Source organism: Opisthocomus hoazin, chromosome 4 (assembly GCF_030867145.1).
Source record: "Opisthocomus hoazin isolate bOpiHoa1 chromosome 4, bOpiHoa1.hap1, whole genome shotgun sequence".
NCBI classification, from domain to species: Eukaryota; Metazoa; Chordata; class Aves; order Opisthocomiformes; family Opisthocomidae; genus Opisthocomus; species Opisthocomus hoazin.
In genome coordinates, this window is record NC_134417.1 from 5,050,170 (window position 1) to 5,068,405 (window position 18,236).

General features: G+C 54.2%; 1 protein-coding gene across 2 annotated transcripts in view; it reads left to right on the plus strand.

Annotated features, from left to right (window-relative positions):
- The window catches only part of EPHB1 (EPH receptor B1), a 78,855-nt gene that overhangs the window by 16,268 nt on the left and 44,351 nt on the right, over positions 1 to 18,236 (plus strand). For both annotated transcript variants that reach the window (XM_075417702.1, XM_075417701.1), the window contains exons 2-3: positions 11,622 to 11,686; positions 16,010 to 16,691. In XM_075417702.1, the coding sequence (XP_075273817.1) occupies positions 11,622 to 11,686; positions 16,010 to 16,691 (747 nt within the window). The remainder of the gene's footprint in view (positions 1 to 11,621; positions 11,687 to 16,009; positions 16,692 to 18,236) is intronic.

Consider the following 18,236-nt stretch of genomic DNA (forward strand, 5'->3'; position numbering starts at 1 on the left):
AAACGGGCCTTGGCACGGCTCCCGGCGCGCAGATGGCTGTCCTCATGCCGGAGCCTTTTCCCAGCTTGCACCCGCGCCGGGGCTGGAGGCAGGGGTGTGCTGGGCAGGCTGGCTGCCAAGCGGTGCCTCCTGCCAGCATCCTCCTCCTCCTCCTCCTCCTCCTCGCCTCCCAGGGCTGGTGGGAGCCATGGCTGCTCAGCAGGTCAGCCGGCTGCTGCGGCTTGCAGGAAAAGCTCAGTGTAAGCACAGTCCTGAGCAAAACCTTGCGATTTAAGGTCGACTTAGAGCTTGTTTTTCCTCTTTTCTCTTGGAATACGGATCCCAGGGCTCCTGGTGCCAGGGGATGTGGTGGGACAGAGAGCCTGGTGCTGCCTCTGCACGGGCAGGAGCCCTAGGAGGCAGCGAGCAGTTTGCCAAAAGCTTGCCAAGAGGGGTCCTGAAGCCCCCGCTGCGCACCCCCTCGAAGGGCATCATCCAGAGGGGGGACTGGCGGCCCTGCGAGGCGGGAGGAGCAGTCGCTGGTAGCTACCGGCGTGTTCGGGCAAGGATTCAGCACGGCCACGCCGGGCCGTCAGAGCTGGGAGAGCACCATGTGTGAACGGGTGTTTAGAAATCTTGGCAAACACATTTTGTTATTTACTCAACGGACCAGCTGTCTTGTGCATAACGTACCTAAAGATGGCTCAGATTGATAGTATAATTTTTGGGAGAGGATGCAGGATAGTTACGGATCCTGGCCGTTGGCTGTCTTGACCAAATCTGGAATGGAAAAAGAAAAGGAGTCCCAGGCAAAGCTAGGAGAGCCAAGGGGTGGGTTTGCAGGGCATTTTGGGGAGTGGCATTTGAATGTGGGACCAGGGCAAAAATAAAAAACCAGCCCCAATGGGGTCTGCTGACGGGGTGCTCTGCCCTTTGCGAGGGACCTGTGGGCTTTGCCACGTCCCCGTTCCCCCCGTTGCCACGCGTGCAGCCTCACGGCGGGGAGGGCTGGGCAGGCAACGGGGGTCTCACCAAGGTGTCCCCACCAAGGCGTCCCCAGGGCCCGCAGGCAGAGCCTTCCCCCGTCCCGGCCGGAGGCTTCCCCGTGCTGCCGTGGCGGCGCAGATTTATTTCCCTTTGCCTCATTTGCACTCGCGGGCTGACACCATATGGTGCAAAAACCGGAGAGAACGGTGCTCGGCACGGCGGCCGGCGCCGGGAGGGGAAGCGGTGAGCGGAGCCGCTTACCGACGAGCTTTTGCAGTTTCTTTCACAGAATCACAGAATCACAGAACAGTAGGGGTTGGAAGGGACCTCTGTGGGTCATCTAGTCCAACCCTCCTGCCGAAGCAGGGTCATCTACAGCAGGCTGCACAGGACCTTGTCCAGGTGGGTCTTGAATATCTCCGGAGAAGGAGACTCCACAACCTCCCTGGGCAGCCTGTGCCAGGGCTCTGTCACCCTCAGAGGGAAGAAGTTCTTCCTCGTGTTCAGCTGGAGCTTCCTCTGCTTCAGTTTGTGCCCATTGCCCCTTGTCCTGTCACTGGGCACCACTGAAAAGAGCTTGGCCCCATCCTCCTGACACCCACCCTTAAGATATTTTCATTTGAGGTTCAATATTTCCACCTCCTCCCCTGGGCTCCAGCAGCCGGGGCTGAGCTCGTCGTCTCCAGCGGCAGCCCGAGCATCCCTGCGCGTTTCTACTCTCGCTCCCCTGCCTTCCCGCCTCGAGACCCCCGGCGCGCGAGCGAGGGACCTTCAGGACGCGTCCTCAGACCAGCAGTGCTGCTGTTCGGTTCTTCCTTACACCTGGAAATAATTGGCCGGCCTCCCCGAAGGCTTTAGTACGTGTCAGATGCGGCGTTAAAAAATACGGGATCAATCCGGCTGCGTTTGTTCTGCAGCGGGGCCGTGCTGGCAAGCTCGCCCCGCGCTCGCCTGTTGAGCAGGGATTTTCTTCGCAAGCCTCTAAATTTTGCTGAGGGGATTCGGTTTCTGGCTTGACCGAGCAGTCTGGCTTTGGCTGTCGGTAGCTGGGGGGTTCGTTGAGGTGAAAAAGGGAGGCTTTGCCCCCAGGTTTTGGTGTCTGGGGGAAGCACCGAGCGCTTGGCTGCGCTGGGAGGAGGTGTGCGCGGGTGAAGGGATGCTGTTTGCTGACCCCGAGTCCCCCGACGGTGCTCGCTCGCCAGCTGAGCAGTCTGTCGTGTTCGTAACTCAGGCAGAATCCCTTTGACATTTTAAAATAAGACCTAGTAAATCGGAGCCGGACGATGCCAGGTGCATCTCTCGTGGTGAGGGCTCTTTGACAGCACGGCTGGCGTTTTAGATTTAGGGCTCCGAGACGCATGTTTTTGTAGCAAGCGCGAAGGTTTTCTGGAGAACGGGGTCCAAGACAGTGACTCATCCTGAATCTCTAAAGAAGTGATGGCGTGTAGGGAAACGCAGGATAAATGTTTTGATTTTTAGAGCTTTCCTCATAGGCGGTGCTGTCCCGGAATAAGGCAAAATAAATCCAGCGGGGAAGGAGAGCTGCAGGGAAAGAGGGGCACAGGTCCGATGCATGAGTTCAGCAAAGCTCATTGCATCTGCTCCAGCATCGCCTCTGCGCCGGTGGCCTTGAAGGTTGGCTTTGTAGGTGAGTGTGGTGCGGCCATAAGACACGTGTGAACGTGGTGCTGGGGGGATCCCCCTGCAATCCCACGGGCGAATGTCCCGTGCGTCCAGGCATGAAGACTGCACGTCCTTTTAATTTATCCTAGCACGTGTGATTGCGGATGCTGTTGATGTTTATGGCTGCTCTGTCTTCTCAGTCAACTGGCTCTGTATTTAGAGGCTGTCATTTCTGAGGGAATCCCGGTGGGTTAGGAGCCCCATTCCACTGAACTCATTAGGCTTCCTTGGCCTTTGTCTGTGAAATCTCAAACCCTGCACTTCCCCCCCCCACCCCTTCTCTCCTCATTTTGAAGTTCCTTGCTTTCTCAAAGCATGGTGAAGATCAAGCTCCCTCTTCCCAAGAGAAGATCTCCCAGCAGAGCGTGGTCCTTCTGCGTGAGCTCACTTTTTTCCAGCCAACCTGGCTGGAGCACACCATGTGCAGCCAATGCTGGCAGATGGCCGTTGACCAAGAAGGGAGCCACAGAAAAGTAGCAGAAAACAAGGAGTTGTTGACATTGCTCCCCAACATTTGGTTTATCCTTGCTGTCCCTTAAGGTGCTGTGCTCCTGCTGGGTTGTGGGGTGGGTTTGGGGTACTTGATCCTCCTCGCTCACTTGGCTGGTGAGGTGGTTGTCCAAGCCAGCTGGTCACCACCCAAGAAGTCCAGTGGTCTGAGGCTGCTGTGCCCATCTTGTGCTGAAGCCACATGACGGCGTGACAAAGGGATACAGTGTCCTCAGGCTCCTGACCTTCAGCCTTCATCTGCTTTGGTGTGTGCTCCTGGGTGGTGATAGCATTGGATGGCGAAGAGCAGACTGTTGCCCTTCCTCAACCTAAGCAGTCCCTCATTTGAGCCAGACCTTCTCACACTACTTAACTGGACCTCGAGTTGGAGGGTACTACTTCTCCTGGGCAGCCTCACAAGCTTTTGGGAGGGTAGGGTTTCTGGGAAAGCCTCTGCCCATCCCTGGGTGGCTGAGTTCCTGTTCCTCATCTTCTGGAGGATGAAATGACTAACTGCCAAGCTTGACATATGGTGATTTTTGGGACAGGCTGCAGCGTTCAGTGATGTTTGCTGGGAACCCAGCCTCGAGAAAGCAAAGATGAGGATTTAAATGCATAGTGACATTGTTCTGAAAAACGTTCTCCTGAAAGATAACCTTGTCATCTCACAGCCCTGGATTGCTCCTCTGGAGGTGGCGTGGTGGAGGAGCCCGGGCTCTTGGGGTGGCTGAGTCTGTCTTGGTGTTCATGAAAGTGCTCTCTCTGCCCTTGGTGCTGCTTGACTTTGAGTTGCCAAGCGCATCTGCACCCGTCTGTAAATGCTTCTGTATGGACCACGATCTATACGTGTAGTATGTGTGGATTTGCTGTACCTGTGGCCTGTGTGCGGCTGCAGAAAGTACGATATTGGCAAATGACTTTGTCACTACAGGAGCAAATGAGATTCTTGTATTTGGAAAATATTGGATTACCTCTAACATGCCATCCTGAGATTTTCCCATTGCCTCCAATGTCTGGTTTGAGCTCGGTGGATTAAAACTTGTTCCCAAATTTTCTAAAACAGGTTTACAATTTGGAAAACAAAAGGTATTGAAGGGCCTATCTTCCCTCTCTTATCTTTATATTTGATTTGGTCCCCTTTGTCTTTTTTTTTTTTCTCCATGATGCAGGCTTTTTTTGGTAATTCTCTGTCGTTTCCTTCCTTCTCTCTTATCTCTCCCTCTGCAGTTCTCTCTCTTTTCCTCTCTGTTCCTCTCCCCCTCTCCCTCCCCCATGTAATTTATTTGTAGGCAGGTTGTCTCTTTGATTTACTGTATCTCTCCTCAGTAGGATTATGATAAATGGATTGTATGGCTCTGGCTGATCTCGTCCAACACCACGTACCCATGCTGGGTCAAGCCCCTTTGGAGGGCCTGGGTCTCCTCTGCGTGGTCTGCAGGGAGGAGTGAGTGTTGGCAAATGGGACTTGGTCCTTATGGTCCACGCTTTACATCGCCTGTGTTAGGCGTGGGGCTTGGTGGAGGGGTTTTTGTCTGTGCCTGATACGCTGGGTTTGTCACTCGTGAGCATACACATGTGTGCTTGCAAAAATGTAGGCAGGTATTTTATTCGGCGCTTTCAGGCACATCAGCCAGCCCATTTCAATTTACTGTATTCTGATACGGATAGTGTTTGCCGCTCGTAATTAGAGCGTTTCATCCTGCAGTCACAGCAGGCAGCGCTTTATTGATAAAGTTGTTATATAGTTGCTGAGCAAACACCCCCAAATTTGAGCTTCATTAAGTTATCACCTGCCCTGCTGCGATGCATCTTCATTGCGTGCTGAAATCCATGCCATTGACGGGAGATCCCCGAGGAGGTCCGGGGCTGTGCTGTGCGGCCGCAGCTTAATGCATCCCGTCACAAATCGACACAGCACGCTCGTCCTGGGCTGATATATATGAATTCTTTCCCTTTCCAACTGAAACCGGAGGCTTTTTGGCCACTGCAGATCTTCTCCCGCTGGCTGGTGGCTGTGGATGGTGGTGTCACGGCTGAGATGTCTTTGCAGAGCAGGCACGGCAGCTCCTCTCCCCTGAGAGGTTCGCGCAGACCTCAAAGCATCGGCGGTTTCCTTTAAAATACAGGCAGAAGATGTTTCGTGTTGACTTGTTTGCTTGTTGTTTATTGCATCCTCTCCTTTCTCGATTGGGTTTGTTATACGGCGGGCAATCCTTCATAACGAACCCGCGGGAGATTGATGGGGAGAGCTCGTTATGTACTTCCAGAGCAGTTTCACCATCGTTCTGTAGCAGCAAAATGCACCATTAAAGGCAGAGAGCCATGGGAATGATGGGACGTAATTAGTTGTTGCTGTAATATTTTTGATTGAAAGTGTATAGATCCTGTAAGCGGCTCTTACGGAAGCCGATGTTCTCAGGAAACTGTGAGGAGCAGCAGTGCTTATCAGAGGGGAGAGGCTGATCCTGCTCTTACCCTGCCCACCTCTCCAGCTCCGTAATTAAACCGTCTGGGAGGCGTCACGGCGTTCACACCGTGCAGCCGCTGGCTCCGTCACGGCGCGAGGGGCGAGCAGCGGCTCTCCCTCCCAGTTAGGAGCAGGAACCGGGGCGGGGGGAGTCCCGCAGAGGAGACTTTTTGGGTGGGATGCGTGTCCGGCAGCTCGCTGCCTCGGTCCCTGCGGCAGAGCCGCACGGATCTTGTGTTCTCACTTTTTGCCAGCTTAGTCCGAAGCTCAGGATGTACCTTGCATGGGCGAACCTGGGTCATGTCTGTGGGATGCTGTGGTAGGAAGCGTGGTTATGGAGAGCAACTTGGAGTTACTCAGGCAACCTCCTGGTATGTGCTTGGACCCCTTTGTCTACGGGGAATAGTGAGAATTCAATTCAAATTATTCCCCTGGCACCTGTGGGACTTGCTTTCCATTGACATTGAGAAGCGTGGAGGTAGCGGTGATGAAAGCCATGATGCAATCTGGGCTCGGCTTGAAGTCACGACAACCGCGGGAAGGCAGAGCTTGCGGCATCGTAGCAGCTAGTGTTATTTAGCACCAGTCTGTGTAATGAAGCGTCTTGGCTCTGTTTCTCTATTGTTCCCTTTCTCTGGTAATGTCACCAAACTTGGACAGAAGCTTCCCAAGCTGTGCGTTTGCCTTGGGCTGATTTTTCTGAAGCTCTTGGGAGAGAAAGAGGGAGTAGAAAGAAAGCTCAGCATTTAGGAGCATGAAATAGAGGGGAAAATATGGTGATTTGCTTATGAAAAAAGAAGTCTTGCGTTAGTTCCTCTGCAGAAAGTCATGCTATGGGCCTGGGGATGTGCCCTGGGGCTGGACCATGCGCTGACCCCATCAGCGTGCTCTGTGCGGGCACGTCGAGTTGAGTCTCCGGGGATTCCACCCGCGGAGCATCCCCTGCCCCTGCGGACCCGAGCCCCTCACGGCCACGCGTGCCCTGCCCCTCGCTCGAATCCTGCCCTCCCATCTCCCCTTTCCCTCCGAAGGTTCGGCGATCGACACGTGCCTCGCCGCTCCCCACGCATCTCGGGGGGCTTATTTCCAGCAGCTGGCATCCTTTCCAAATCTCCTTCTACCCATCTGTTGTTATCAAGCCTCTTCTCTCCTTATTTTGCTTAATTTCTATCTTTTTCCTCTCGGTCGTCTTAGACATGCCTGCGTCTCTTTGCATATGCCCAGCCATTTTCTTTCGAGTGCCTTAGGCTGGTTCCTGCCGTTACCTTCTTGCAGGAGTGAGAGCTGCTGTGTCTTGCTTTGGGAAAGGGACCATATCCCCGAGGCATCTGTCGAGGAGTGCAACACTCATGGAAGTTTCTTTGTGGCCTCCCTGAGCAGAAAATTTGTCGTTGTAGCTCTTTCTTTCCAGATGGCAACGTCAAAACACGATCAAGTTGGGCTGGCCTCCTTGCCTGCATCGTGCTCTGCCCGTAGCCAGACCCCGCTCCTTGCTGGTGAGAGGTCACACCTTCTCGTGGTGGGACTCGGCAGGAGCCCTCCACGCTGGGGAGGTCTGAAATGTGGATTTCAGGGTGGGGGTTTTGGGAAATAAGCTCAGCTTTGTTTTAGGCTGGTTCAGAAAGGTTTTCCTGGAAGAGTCTTAAATCCTCGTCATGAAGGGTTGTTGGCAAGGCAGTATCAGCTGGTGTGAAATGAAGGCTCCCCGCTGCTGTGCCCCACACCTGGCTGCTTTCACCCTAAATCTTGTTTTCCTCCTGCTGCTTGAATGATGGCAGCCCACCCTTGGCTCCTCTGAGACGCAGCTTGCCCCGCCGCGGGCATCGGCTCTGGCCACGTCTCTCGCGGGTTTGCCTGGGAGGGTGCGGGGAGCCTGGGACGGCAGCGAGTCCTCCCTGCCTGGATCGCGCGAGTGCCATCGCAGATGGATGCGCTGCTCGGGCGCCGAGGATGCTGGTGCATTCTAATTGCTGGCATCTTTACTCGTTACGAGTGTAATTGTGAGTAGACGTTTGTTTTTGTATTGATAATTAGGGACTGGAACAGATGGCGAAGGCTTAGTTTAAAGTAATGTGTCCATTAAAGAAAATCTACTGTATACAGCGGAAGATTCTTCACTCTAAGAGAGCTCAGCTCGCCGTAGCAGAGCTCGTCTTCTCCCTAACGAGGGCTTCAGCCATTACAGCCTGGGTCAGCTGCCTGTGGTGGAGGCTTAGGTCCTGAAGATCTCTCCAAGCGAGCGTGTGGAGCTCCTTGCTGGGCAGAGCATCCCCTGGGCACCTGCTGTGTAGGAGGCACGGGGAGGTGATGTACTCCTGCGCTGACACACCCGGGGCGGGCAGTAATTAATACCCAGTGCCAAATAACGAGGACTGGTCCTTGTAGCAGAATGAAGCAGGCAAGAGGAGCACAGGAGGAGAGCTGCTAGGTGTCTGTGCGGCTTTTCCACCGATTAATGATGCTCAGGCACTGGTCTGCAGTAATCCCCTCGTTAGCAGACAGAGCAAACGGATTTTTGTACCAGTCCCTCCTTTGCCCGCTCCCAAGTGATGGATGGCCAGGGGGTGATCCCTGTGGTAATGACGTTTTGCAGCCCAGAGATGGAGATGAGAGCGCTGGGAGCCCCAGCTTGTGCCCACCTTTCTCTGCGGGGTCTCGGGGCAAGAGGCAGCGGCGTCTGCAAACGGCCCTCGTTGCTGGAGGAGGGTGCTCGGCAGCCTTAGCCCAGAGCTGCCTGGCCGTACGCGTCCCTGTGGGGTTTCCCCCAGGGTCACAGTGCGCTTGTATGTCCTAGAAAATGAAGTGAAATCCAAGGTTTCCTCCAAGAGGAAATAGCTGAGGTCAAGGGGAAGTTGCTCAGCCGAATCCTTGTGGTGGCAGTACCTCTGCGGTGGCGGGGTTTGGGTGAGCTCAGCAGGAATTTGCGCTGAAAGGGAGGACTTAACCATTTTATTTTATTAAAACGAACAAATAAACAATTTTTCCAGGTTACGGATCTTCTCGTGTGTGGCAGTGTCCTTGGGAGCTGGGGCAGGAGATGGTCTGTAGGTCAGGCTTTTTAGCCATGGCTCTCAGCCCTTTTTTTCCCCTAGTTTGCAGATTGCTTTATGTTTATTTGAAGTTGTTGAAACGGAAGCATCTGCGGTGGAAACTTTGCGAGCGCAGCCACCCTGGCCACAGGCCACACAGTCCCCTTAGGACCCGGGAAACCTCCGCAGTGAAAGCTTCTCTGCGGTTCTCTTCAATTTATTCATTTATTGCTCTGTTTGTTTAGTGATTTTGAAGCCTCCCGCTTCGGGAGCTGCTGCGTGCCGTGCTGGCATTGCTGCTCTGCCTTCCTGCTTCCTTTCCAAAATGTGGAACCTTTGGGGAGGAAGAGAACAGGAGATGAAGGGGTGAGATTTTGGGGGGGATCCCAGTGGATGCTGCCTTGGAGCGGAGCCGGTCCTCTCGTTCTACCGACCCGCACCGTGGCTGTACTTTATCAAAAGTACATTCCTCTGTCATCGCCCCACTGGAAAAAGAAAAGCTGCTCGGGGAAGGAAGCTGGAAGTGTGTGGAGCAGGAAGGGAGATGATGGAGTGAGAATCCTTTCTGAGTAAACCCTGGCAAGAAGGGCCTTTCCTTTATGCTTATAAATATCTGCAGGGTGGGTGTCAGGAGGATGGAGGCAAGCTCTTTTCAGTGGTGCCCAGTGACAGGACAAGGGGCAATGGGCACAAACTGAAGCACAGGAAGTTCCGTCTGAACATGAGGAAGAACTTCTTCCCTCTGAGGGTGACGGAGCCCTGGCCCAGGCTGCCCAGGGAGGTTGTGGAGTCTCCTTCTCTGGAGATATTCAAGACCCGCCTGGGCAAGGTCCTGTGCAGCCTGCTGTAGGTGACCCTGCTTCGGCAGGGGGTTGGACTAGATGACCCACAGAGGTCCCTGCCAACCCCTACTATTCTGTGATTCTGTGATTCCTGTAGGGAAGCCCAATAAAGAAGCGTGTCCTTGTTTACTGCGGCGGGTGGGTGAGCCGGGCCTGGGTCCCAGCCCGGCCACGCTCCCTGTGTGGCCGTGGGCAGAGGCTCCCTTGCCTCAGTTTCCCCTGCATGGCATGAGGACGCTGCAGGGAGGAATACCGAGGGTTTCGGGGGCTCTCAGAGCATCCCTGCCTGCGCAGGCCCCCCGGGAGAGGGGACTGGGAGGTGTTTGCACAGCCTTTCGCTTCCACCTTCGCATCGATTTATGTGCGGAGACGTCTGCCTGTTTATTTGAAGGGCCGCAGCGAGGATTAATGACCGCTTAACGAGGCGCGGGGCTGTCTGCCAGGGAAGGAAGGTTTGGCCCCGGTGGGAGCAGAAACTCGCTGGAGGTCTGGAGCACGAGCCCACAGACGCGTCCGGGGCCGAGGAGGAGCTGCAGCTGGGATGGGTCATTTCTAGCTGGCTTCTGCCAAACAGAAAGGGGCTGAAACTGTAGAAAGTGACACGCTGTGGTGGCGTGAAGGCCACCGCGCTTTTGTGTTCCCCGCAGGGGCTGGGGCCAAAACGTCTCCTCTCTGAGGGCACTGTGAGCGAATGGGAATGCACGGTGCCAGCCCACTCCCAAAGCATGGGTGCTGCAGGCTGTGAAGCCCCCCAGCAGTGCCCCAGCAGCATCCTGGGACCCGTTAGGGGTGCAGAAGCTTTGCAAGCTCCCCAAGCACCTTTTCACTCCATATCTTGCAGGGTTCGCCTTGCTCTCTGTGCCTCCGTGGGCCTGCTAACCTCTCCGGGAGCCCGGCCGGGTCGGCAGCTCCGGCGGGGATTTTGGGAGCGGGGAGCAGTTATCACTCGTGACAGGGTGGGGAGTTCCCGGTCACGCTTCTCCAGCTTCCCATCCCGGCGCAGCCGGCAAAGGGAGGGGTGGGAAGATTAATAGGAATCTCGTTTCCTGCTTACGATTGCTGGAGCGGGCGTGGAGAGATTAAAAGCAGCAGTGTGGCAGCAGTTCATTTCCCTGGGCTGATTTTGATTTCCTGACCTTTGTTTCTCTGGTTGCACCCTTCTTCCTGGCGCGGCAAAGCTGCCGTGAGTACCTGGGACCACGGGGGAAAGGGGCGGGATGAGGGATGCTCAGCTCTGCCAGCCGGCGCGTCGCCTCTTCCCATTTGGTCGAGACACAGGAATCGAGGAAATTAATCTGCATGTCTGCTTGCTGCAAACAAATAAATAAAACCTGGAGGATTTTTCCCATCTGTTTCTATATGTTGTTGCTCTCACTATTATTCTTGTTGTGTTTTGTTGTCGGGCTGGCTTTTTTCTTTTTTTTAAGAATACTTACAGCATTTAAATACTCCCCACCAAATCCTCCCATCAAAAGACCCCCGGCAGAGGAACACCGTTCCAACAATGTGATTTTTATTCGCGTATTGGAAATCACTCTGACAAAGAATAATGGTGCACAGTGACAGCTCAGGGCACCAGGCAGATGTAGTGCATAAAATGGGCCGTCTCGCGTTGCGGAGCAAAGCAAGTGGCGGTGAGCGAGACGGACGGGACCCACCAAAAAGCCTGCACGGAGGTGCTGGGTGAGAGGGTGGGCTCTGCCCGCAGTGGGAGACTTTCCCCCAGGCTCTTGCTGCTTACGGGGAGTTAATGCGAACTCGCTGCTCGGGTTTAGTACGGGCATGTAATGACTTCACAAAATGCAGCATCCTTAATTATTTAAATTTTTTTTTTTTTTTTTTTTTTCAGTTGATAATGCTATTTCCCTTTTCCAGGCTTGAGAGGGTCAGAGATGGCGGCGTGGGCTGGGCTCGGGACATAACTCTTTGCAAAGAGTCTTGTCCTGTGCCATTTGCTCTGGAGTGAAGCTGCCCTGCGTTCATTAGCTGTGTGAGGGCACCTGTGGCTTTATTTCTGAGCAGCTCCAAGGGCCAGGTGCACGCTCCGTGAAAGCAACTGAACACGTTTCTGTGGGTCTGTGCTCATAACATCGTCGAAAACTTTGGGAGTAACTGGTTTGCTTTCCTTTTCTTGTATTTACTCAGAAACTTTGATGGATACGCGGACGGCGACGGCCGAGCTGGGCTGGACCGCCAACCCTCCTTCGGGGGTAAGTGCCACAGCTGATCCTTATGCGATCTCGTGGGGTTCACACTATTTATCTTAAAACGCTGGTGGGCAGCCGGGGAAGTCGCCGTGACAGCGGCGGTGTCCTGTGGGGCTGGCGTGGGACACCCAGGGCATCGCTGTGCCGAGCTGCGCGGCTGGTCCAGGGCTGAGCGTCACTTCCCTGAGCTGGTCCCAGGGTCTCAGCGAAGATGGAGCTTTTCTCCATCCCCGCGGTCTTTCCTTCTCTGCCTGTCCTCCTCCCAGGTGAAGGGTCCGGCCCTGTCACCACTCTCCATCCCCCTGCTCGTGCCTTCCCTCTCCCTGTGCCAAAAGACTTGTAATTAGGAAACATTAGCAGGCTCAAAACAGCTTTCATACCTGGAACATCATCCATAATTGCACTCAGCAGTGCTCTTCCCTGGCTATTAATGTCACTTTTATGAAGTAATGAGGAACAAAACACCCTGAGGCACTTAAAACATCTTTTTTATATGATACAAGCCTTTGAGGAATGGAGGCATAAAATAACCTGACTCGCATTCCCCTGGCAGAGAAAGTGAGAGACGGAGTCAGGGGAGAGAGGAGCTGCGGTGGGAGGGGATGAGAGTTGATGGATGGACATGGTGGTGGGACAGACAGCCGGTTGGGCAGGACTGGGTACAGCGGCGGGGTCTGTCCCCAGCGCCTCCGGGACGTGCCACCGAAGGAGAAAGGATGCCAGCCCGTGGCTTTGTTACCGTGTGACTGCCTTGGCCAGGTCTTCAAAAGAAACGAGGTTGCACACCGTCCCAAAGCTGAACCACACATGCAGTGGGTGCAAACTCCTCTCCAGGCACATCAGAGGCCCTGGAGTTGTGTTGGAAAAAATCTGGGCCCAAACGAAGTGCTGGCAAAACACAGGGGGGGCCGCGTGCAGGGGAAGGAGATGGGATATAAACAGCTGCCTGCAGCTATCGCTGAAAGCCTGCGCGAGGCAGGTGGGGAGCTCGCGTCGTGAGGCACCGCGGTCTCGCCCTCTGCGGAGCGAAGCCTCTCCCCAGCCCTCATCCCTGCATCCCACTGCGCATCCCGGCTCCTGGTCCCTGGCCCTGCGTCACGCTGCAGGGTGCCCTCAGCCTGTCCGCGTGGTGATCTGGCATTAATACTCTGTCTCTTGCTCCTCTCAGGGTTACTGGAGAGTCTTCTCCTTTACAGGAGCGTGTATTAGATCTTCCACAAAGTATTTTAAAATACAAAGTTTTTTATTTAAAGACACAGTAAGTCCATAGCACGTACTGGGGAGCGTGACTTCCCTTGTGAAGTCCTCTCCCTCGTGGACTGGGCTTTTTTCATATTGCCAGGCACTTTGCTGGGTGGATATGGAGCATCTTAAACAGTATTTGGGACTCCTGGAGCGGACCCCACTGTAGGCGTCGTGTCCCTGCCGAGGCACATTTTGGAGCAGGTTGGATGCCAGTTGAAAATAAGCAATGTCTTCCTCTCACTCCAGGCGTGCAGTAGCCTTCATGAGCTTCCCGGTTACAGCACTGAGTTTTAGGGTTTGTCCCATTTAATAGCTCACAACAAATATTTGAGGGCAGATTTGTGCTGCTTCTTGGCTTGTCTGGTGGTAATGGCCAATATTTGGGTGAGGACTGTCCAAAGTGTGGATGCCAGGGAGGGTTTGGAGACCATGACCCATCCAAGCAGCCTGGAGCAGAGATGCTCAGATAAACATGGGGATTTCTGCTTGTGTTGGCGTCAATGAAGACCCCAGATTTAGTTGGTCTATTCTTTTTTTTAGTCTTCAGTTCCCAAAAACAGCCACCTAAGGCTGTGCTTACTTCTTTTTCAGCCCAGACTGCTCAAAGATGGGGTAAGGAATCAAAACCTTCCATTCTGCCCGGCCTTTCTCCATTCAAAAAATGAGAGTGTGTTAGCAGCCTTGCTTTGGGGCTTAGCAACAAGCTGTAGCATCGCAGGAGCAAGCGAAGAAGAGAGGAACCAGAGAGAGAAGCAAAGAAACAAGAGGGAGAAGAGCAGCAGCCATCTATGAACAGGACCTTCCTGCTCCGTTGGGCAGGAGGGAGGAGATGGGAGGAGGGAACGGGGACTCCTGGGTGCTGCTGGGGCTTCAACTCCTTATCATTTCTCTTGAGGCTGGAGGTACGGGGATTTGATGAGCCACCTCTCCTGATGCCGGGGTCACTGTCGGCGTGGGCTCTGCTGCAGGCCATGGGTCCCTACGGGTGGTGGCATCCCACCGTGGCGTGCTCGGCTCCGAGGGTGACCACTCACCCTGGCTCACAGAGGCCTCCCAGGGCTTGGGGGGGCTGTCGACCTTCATGCCGGGGCACGGGTGCCAGCTGGGCATCAGGGCTGTGGTCCCCGGGAACTGGCTGCGGCAGGACATGGGCTGTCCTCCCGCTCTCCCTGATGGAGGTGCTTTAAATCTCAGTGGGGACAGAGAAGAGTGTTGTCTTAATCCCCAGTGGGATCTCGTCAAAATGATGCATTTGTTGCTGTCAGAGCGTTGGTGGCAGCAGCTGCTGGCACCGTGGGTCTTTCCAGCCACGGGGACCTGCTGCTCTTCAGTGCTCAACCCAAGGGACGCCCAAGGGAGCATCGGGATGCAGCCCGACATCCTCACCAGAGCTTTCCAGGTGGCATTTCATGTTGTTCTCAGCCGCGGGCAGCCCTGTGCGCTGGGTGCATGAGGCACGGCAGAGTCCGCTGCTTTTGGCTCTGAGTTTTGAGGCTCTGCTTGGAAGCCCCTCCCTAAAAAAGCAGCAAAGCCCAGGGAATGCTTGGTGGAAGGAGCTGTTGAGAGAACCGGCTCCATGATGGGCACCATGAATAAAAGGATAGCGGGTCAGGTCCCCTCCTGAGCACCCGGCCGGGGCGCAGGAGCTGGCAGGCGGGATGAAGAGGAAGATTCCTGCAGCCAAGACAGTGGAGCAGTGGGGCCGGTCTTACGCTGGCGGGCGAGTGCTGGAAGAGAGCTCCTTGTCTGGCATTAATGGCTGCAAAGCAAAGCCCAGGTGGGAACGGGAAGCAATGCCAGCCCCTCGGTCGGGGAGGACTTGCATCTTTCTCATGTGAAAAGGTGTCTGGTAATGAAAGGGCGTTGAGTCCACGCATCTTGTCCGGGATGGAGAGGGGTTTTTGCAGCGCTTTCACAGTGTGGGATGAGAAGGGAGAGTGCTTGGTTGGATGGGTGAGGTTCTGTTGCTGGTTCGGTAAACATTGCTTGTCAACGATGCGCAGCCTTGAGCTGTGATCTTTGCTTAAGCTTAGCAGAGCTGAGCAGGTAGACCTGGGTGCAAACATTCTGCTGCGCTTGTGGGCAGCGTGTAGAGGACCCTGCTTTGAAAACAAAATAAAAACCTGTGTTTTTTTTTTTTTTACATCATGGCTGTGGTTTAAAAGGGGGAGGCTTGAGGAGGAGGCGAGGAAAGTGGTTGTTCAATGGAAGAGGGCAAAATCTGTAAGGTTGGCGGCTTGGTGGCGGTGCGTCCGCTCTTCGGGAAGGCTCAACGCTGCGGGGCAGGTCGGTGTCCCCCGGCTGCCGTTGTGCCTCCACGTAAGCACAAACATGCGCGAGTGCTGCTGTAGCATTGCTCCTGGAAATTATGCATGATATTCAGAGTGCTGCTTAAAGATTGCCGTATGAATAATGCTGTTATGAGGAGACTGTAAACATGGATTAGTTAAAATGAATGGATTATGAGGTTGTAAATCTGTCTGTAGGACTCTAATGCCATCATAGACTATTCACAGTTTGCCGCTGTCCCTTAATTGAAATTGTAGCCTGGATTATATTAATGCCCTTCTATAAATCGAATTGCAAATCTATATTCTCTCTCTCCACGGCGGTAATGTTTTATTTAGTTAGTTTTCCTTGCCAGGGGAAATGATCCTGTCGTGCTGAGAGCCTGGGGTCAGGCTTGCTCTCCAGCCCACGTGCTGACTCGGGCTTTAATGAAGCCGTAGCCTCGTGTGCTGCTTTTCCTCCTGCCCCTGGGTGCCTGGACCATCTTTCTTCCTGTTTTTACATCCTTTGAGGGTAGCCAAGGTTGGAAAAGATGTTTTAGCCTGGGGAGAGGGAGCAGGCATGCGTGGGCAGGGGCAAGAGGGTGAGGATTTGTTCTGGTGCTGGCTGGGGTGGTGGTTCTGCACATGCATCACATCATCTGTCCACGACCATGTTCCTGGTCCCCTCTGGGGCTTTGGGGTCCTCGTTTCAGCCTAACCCTGCCCTGTGCAGGGTGAGTGGCACCTCCCTGGCTCATGAGCCACCGCGGGTCCCTCTCCCTCCCTCTCATGGCCTTTCTTCTTTCTGCAGTGGGAAGAAGTCAGTGGCTACGACGAAAACCTCAACACCATCCGTACGTACCAGGTGTGCAATGTCTTCGAGCCCAACCAGAACAACTGGCTCCTCACCACGTTCATCAACCGGCGTGGAGCTCACCGCATCTACACCGAGATGCGCTTCACTGTGCGGGACTGCAGCAGCCTCCCCAATGTCCCAGGCTCCTGCAAGGAGACCTTCAACCTCTATTACTACGAGACAGACTCTGTCATTGCCACCAAGAAGTCCGCCTTCTGGACGGAGGCACCCTACCTCAAAGTGGACACCATTGCTGCTGACGAGAGCTTCTCCCAGGTGGACTTTGGTGGCAGGTTGATGAAGGTGAACACAGAAGTGAGAAGTTTTGGGCCCCTTACTCGCAATGGCTTTTACCTGGCTTTCCAGGACTACGGGGCTTGCATGTCTCTGCTGTCCGTCAGGGTCTTCTTCAAGAAGTGCCCCAGTGTGGTGCAGAACTTCGCCATCTTCCCGGAGACGATGACGGGAGCGGAGAGCACCTCTCTAGTGACTGCCCGCGGCACCTGCATCCCCAACGCTGAGGAGGTGGACGTGCCCATCAAACTGTACTGCAACGGGGACGGGGAGTGGATGGTCCCCATCGGCCGCTGTACGTGCAAGGCTGGTTACGAGCCGGAGAACAACGTGGCTTGCAAAGGTAAGCTTGGCCTTGGATAACAAGGCATTTTTATTGTTTTTAGGCTTTGCTTAACAAAACATTTGTCCTCAAACAAGCTGTTTTGGGAAATACCTGGTTTGAAGTTGGCTTTGCACCATTTACGTGCCCTGAAGCTGTTTTGCTCATGGGACCAGGCAGGAATTGGGGAGCAGTGGTCAACCCGTGGCTTCTCGGTGCACTCCGGCAAGTGGCCAAAGTCAGTGAGCGGCGTGGCGAGGACGTGGGTGCCGGTGCAGCCCTGCCACGAGCCCGCTGGAAGCTGCCTCTGTGATCTGATGCCTTCAAAGTACCGCGCGGGCTGGCGCTGGTCGGCTGGGTCGCTTTCATCTGCCTCATTATTTCTTCAGCAAAGTTGTGGGAGCCAGGCAGCCGCTGTCGGGCCCGGCTGCAGCGAAGCTGCTCTGATTCTCGGCATTAATTGGATTTTTTTTGCTGTTTTTTTTGGGTTCCCCCAGCCACGCTGCCAGTGTGCCGCTGCCTACTAGAGTCCTCTGGGGCATGGGGCTGTAGATACAGAAATGGTGCTCACCACGTTTCATCTCCAGTTGCTGTTCTGGTGAATATTTCCCAAATAACATTGGAGGATTATTTTTTTTTTTCTATGATCTTTACTTGCTGCCCTTTCCTTCTCCTCTCACAAATTAAGGTACTGTTTTTGTACACTGCTTAGGAGGGAAGAGGAGAGGGCTTTTTGCATGAGAAGCTAACCGTGTTTTATCAGCCCTTTCCATATAGCTTCTAGAAGGTGGGCACCACCAGGTCAAGGAAAGGTAGGGAAGAAGGAGAAGGTCAAAGGCACGTGTCAAAGTGCTTTAGGTCTGGTTCTGGGGAAGTGGGTGACGGGAGGAGGTCTGATTTGGACCACTTTTGGTGCAAGTGGCAGCATGTGTAGCGCCAGGCTTGGCTGTGATGCTCCTGGGGGTGGCCACCACAGTGTTTCTTCTCCACCTGTAACTGCAGATATATGAAAATGGCGAAGCTGGGATTCAAGCTGAGGAGAAACTTGTTTGTTCGTTTGCTTTAAACATGGGAACTTGTGTAGGTTTTCACTGTGAAAAAACACATTCCCACCTGGCCAAGGTGGGGATGATGATGCCTTCCCATGCCAGGGCTCCGAAAATGGGGAAACCACCAGAGTCCGTGTGCTCGCGCCGTGCTTTCACATTGAGCAGCATTGCCAGTGGATTCCTTCAAGTTTTGTGGCTGACCCCGAGCGTGGTTCTGTTCCCACCAGGAGATGGTCTATGCTCGTGAGGAGCTGGAGTGCTCCGTCGGAGGGAGGGCTCTTTGCAAACTGGAGCATTTCTGGCGAGACGTTCCACTGCTATTGGATAAACAAACAGAAAGCGCACATGGTTTTATGGCAAAATGACATTTTTATGTTGTGGAAAAGTAAATACTAATTTTAGCTAAAGACTGGAATTGGGAAATAATGTGATTTTGCTAGAAATGTAGGAGAACGATGATAATGTAAAACTGCTGCAGGTTTTGGTGGTGTTGACCTTTCTGTCCTTTCTGTCCGCC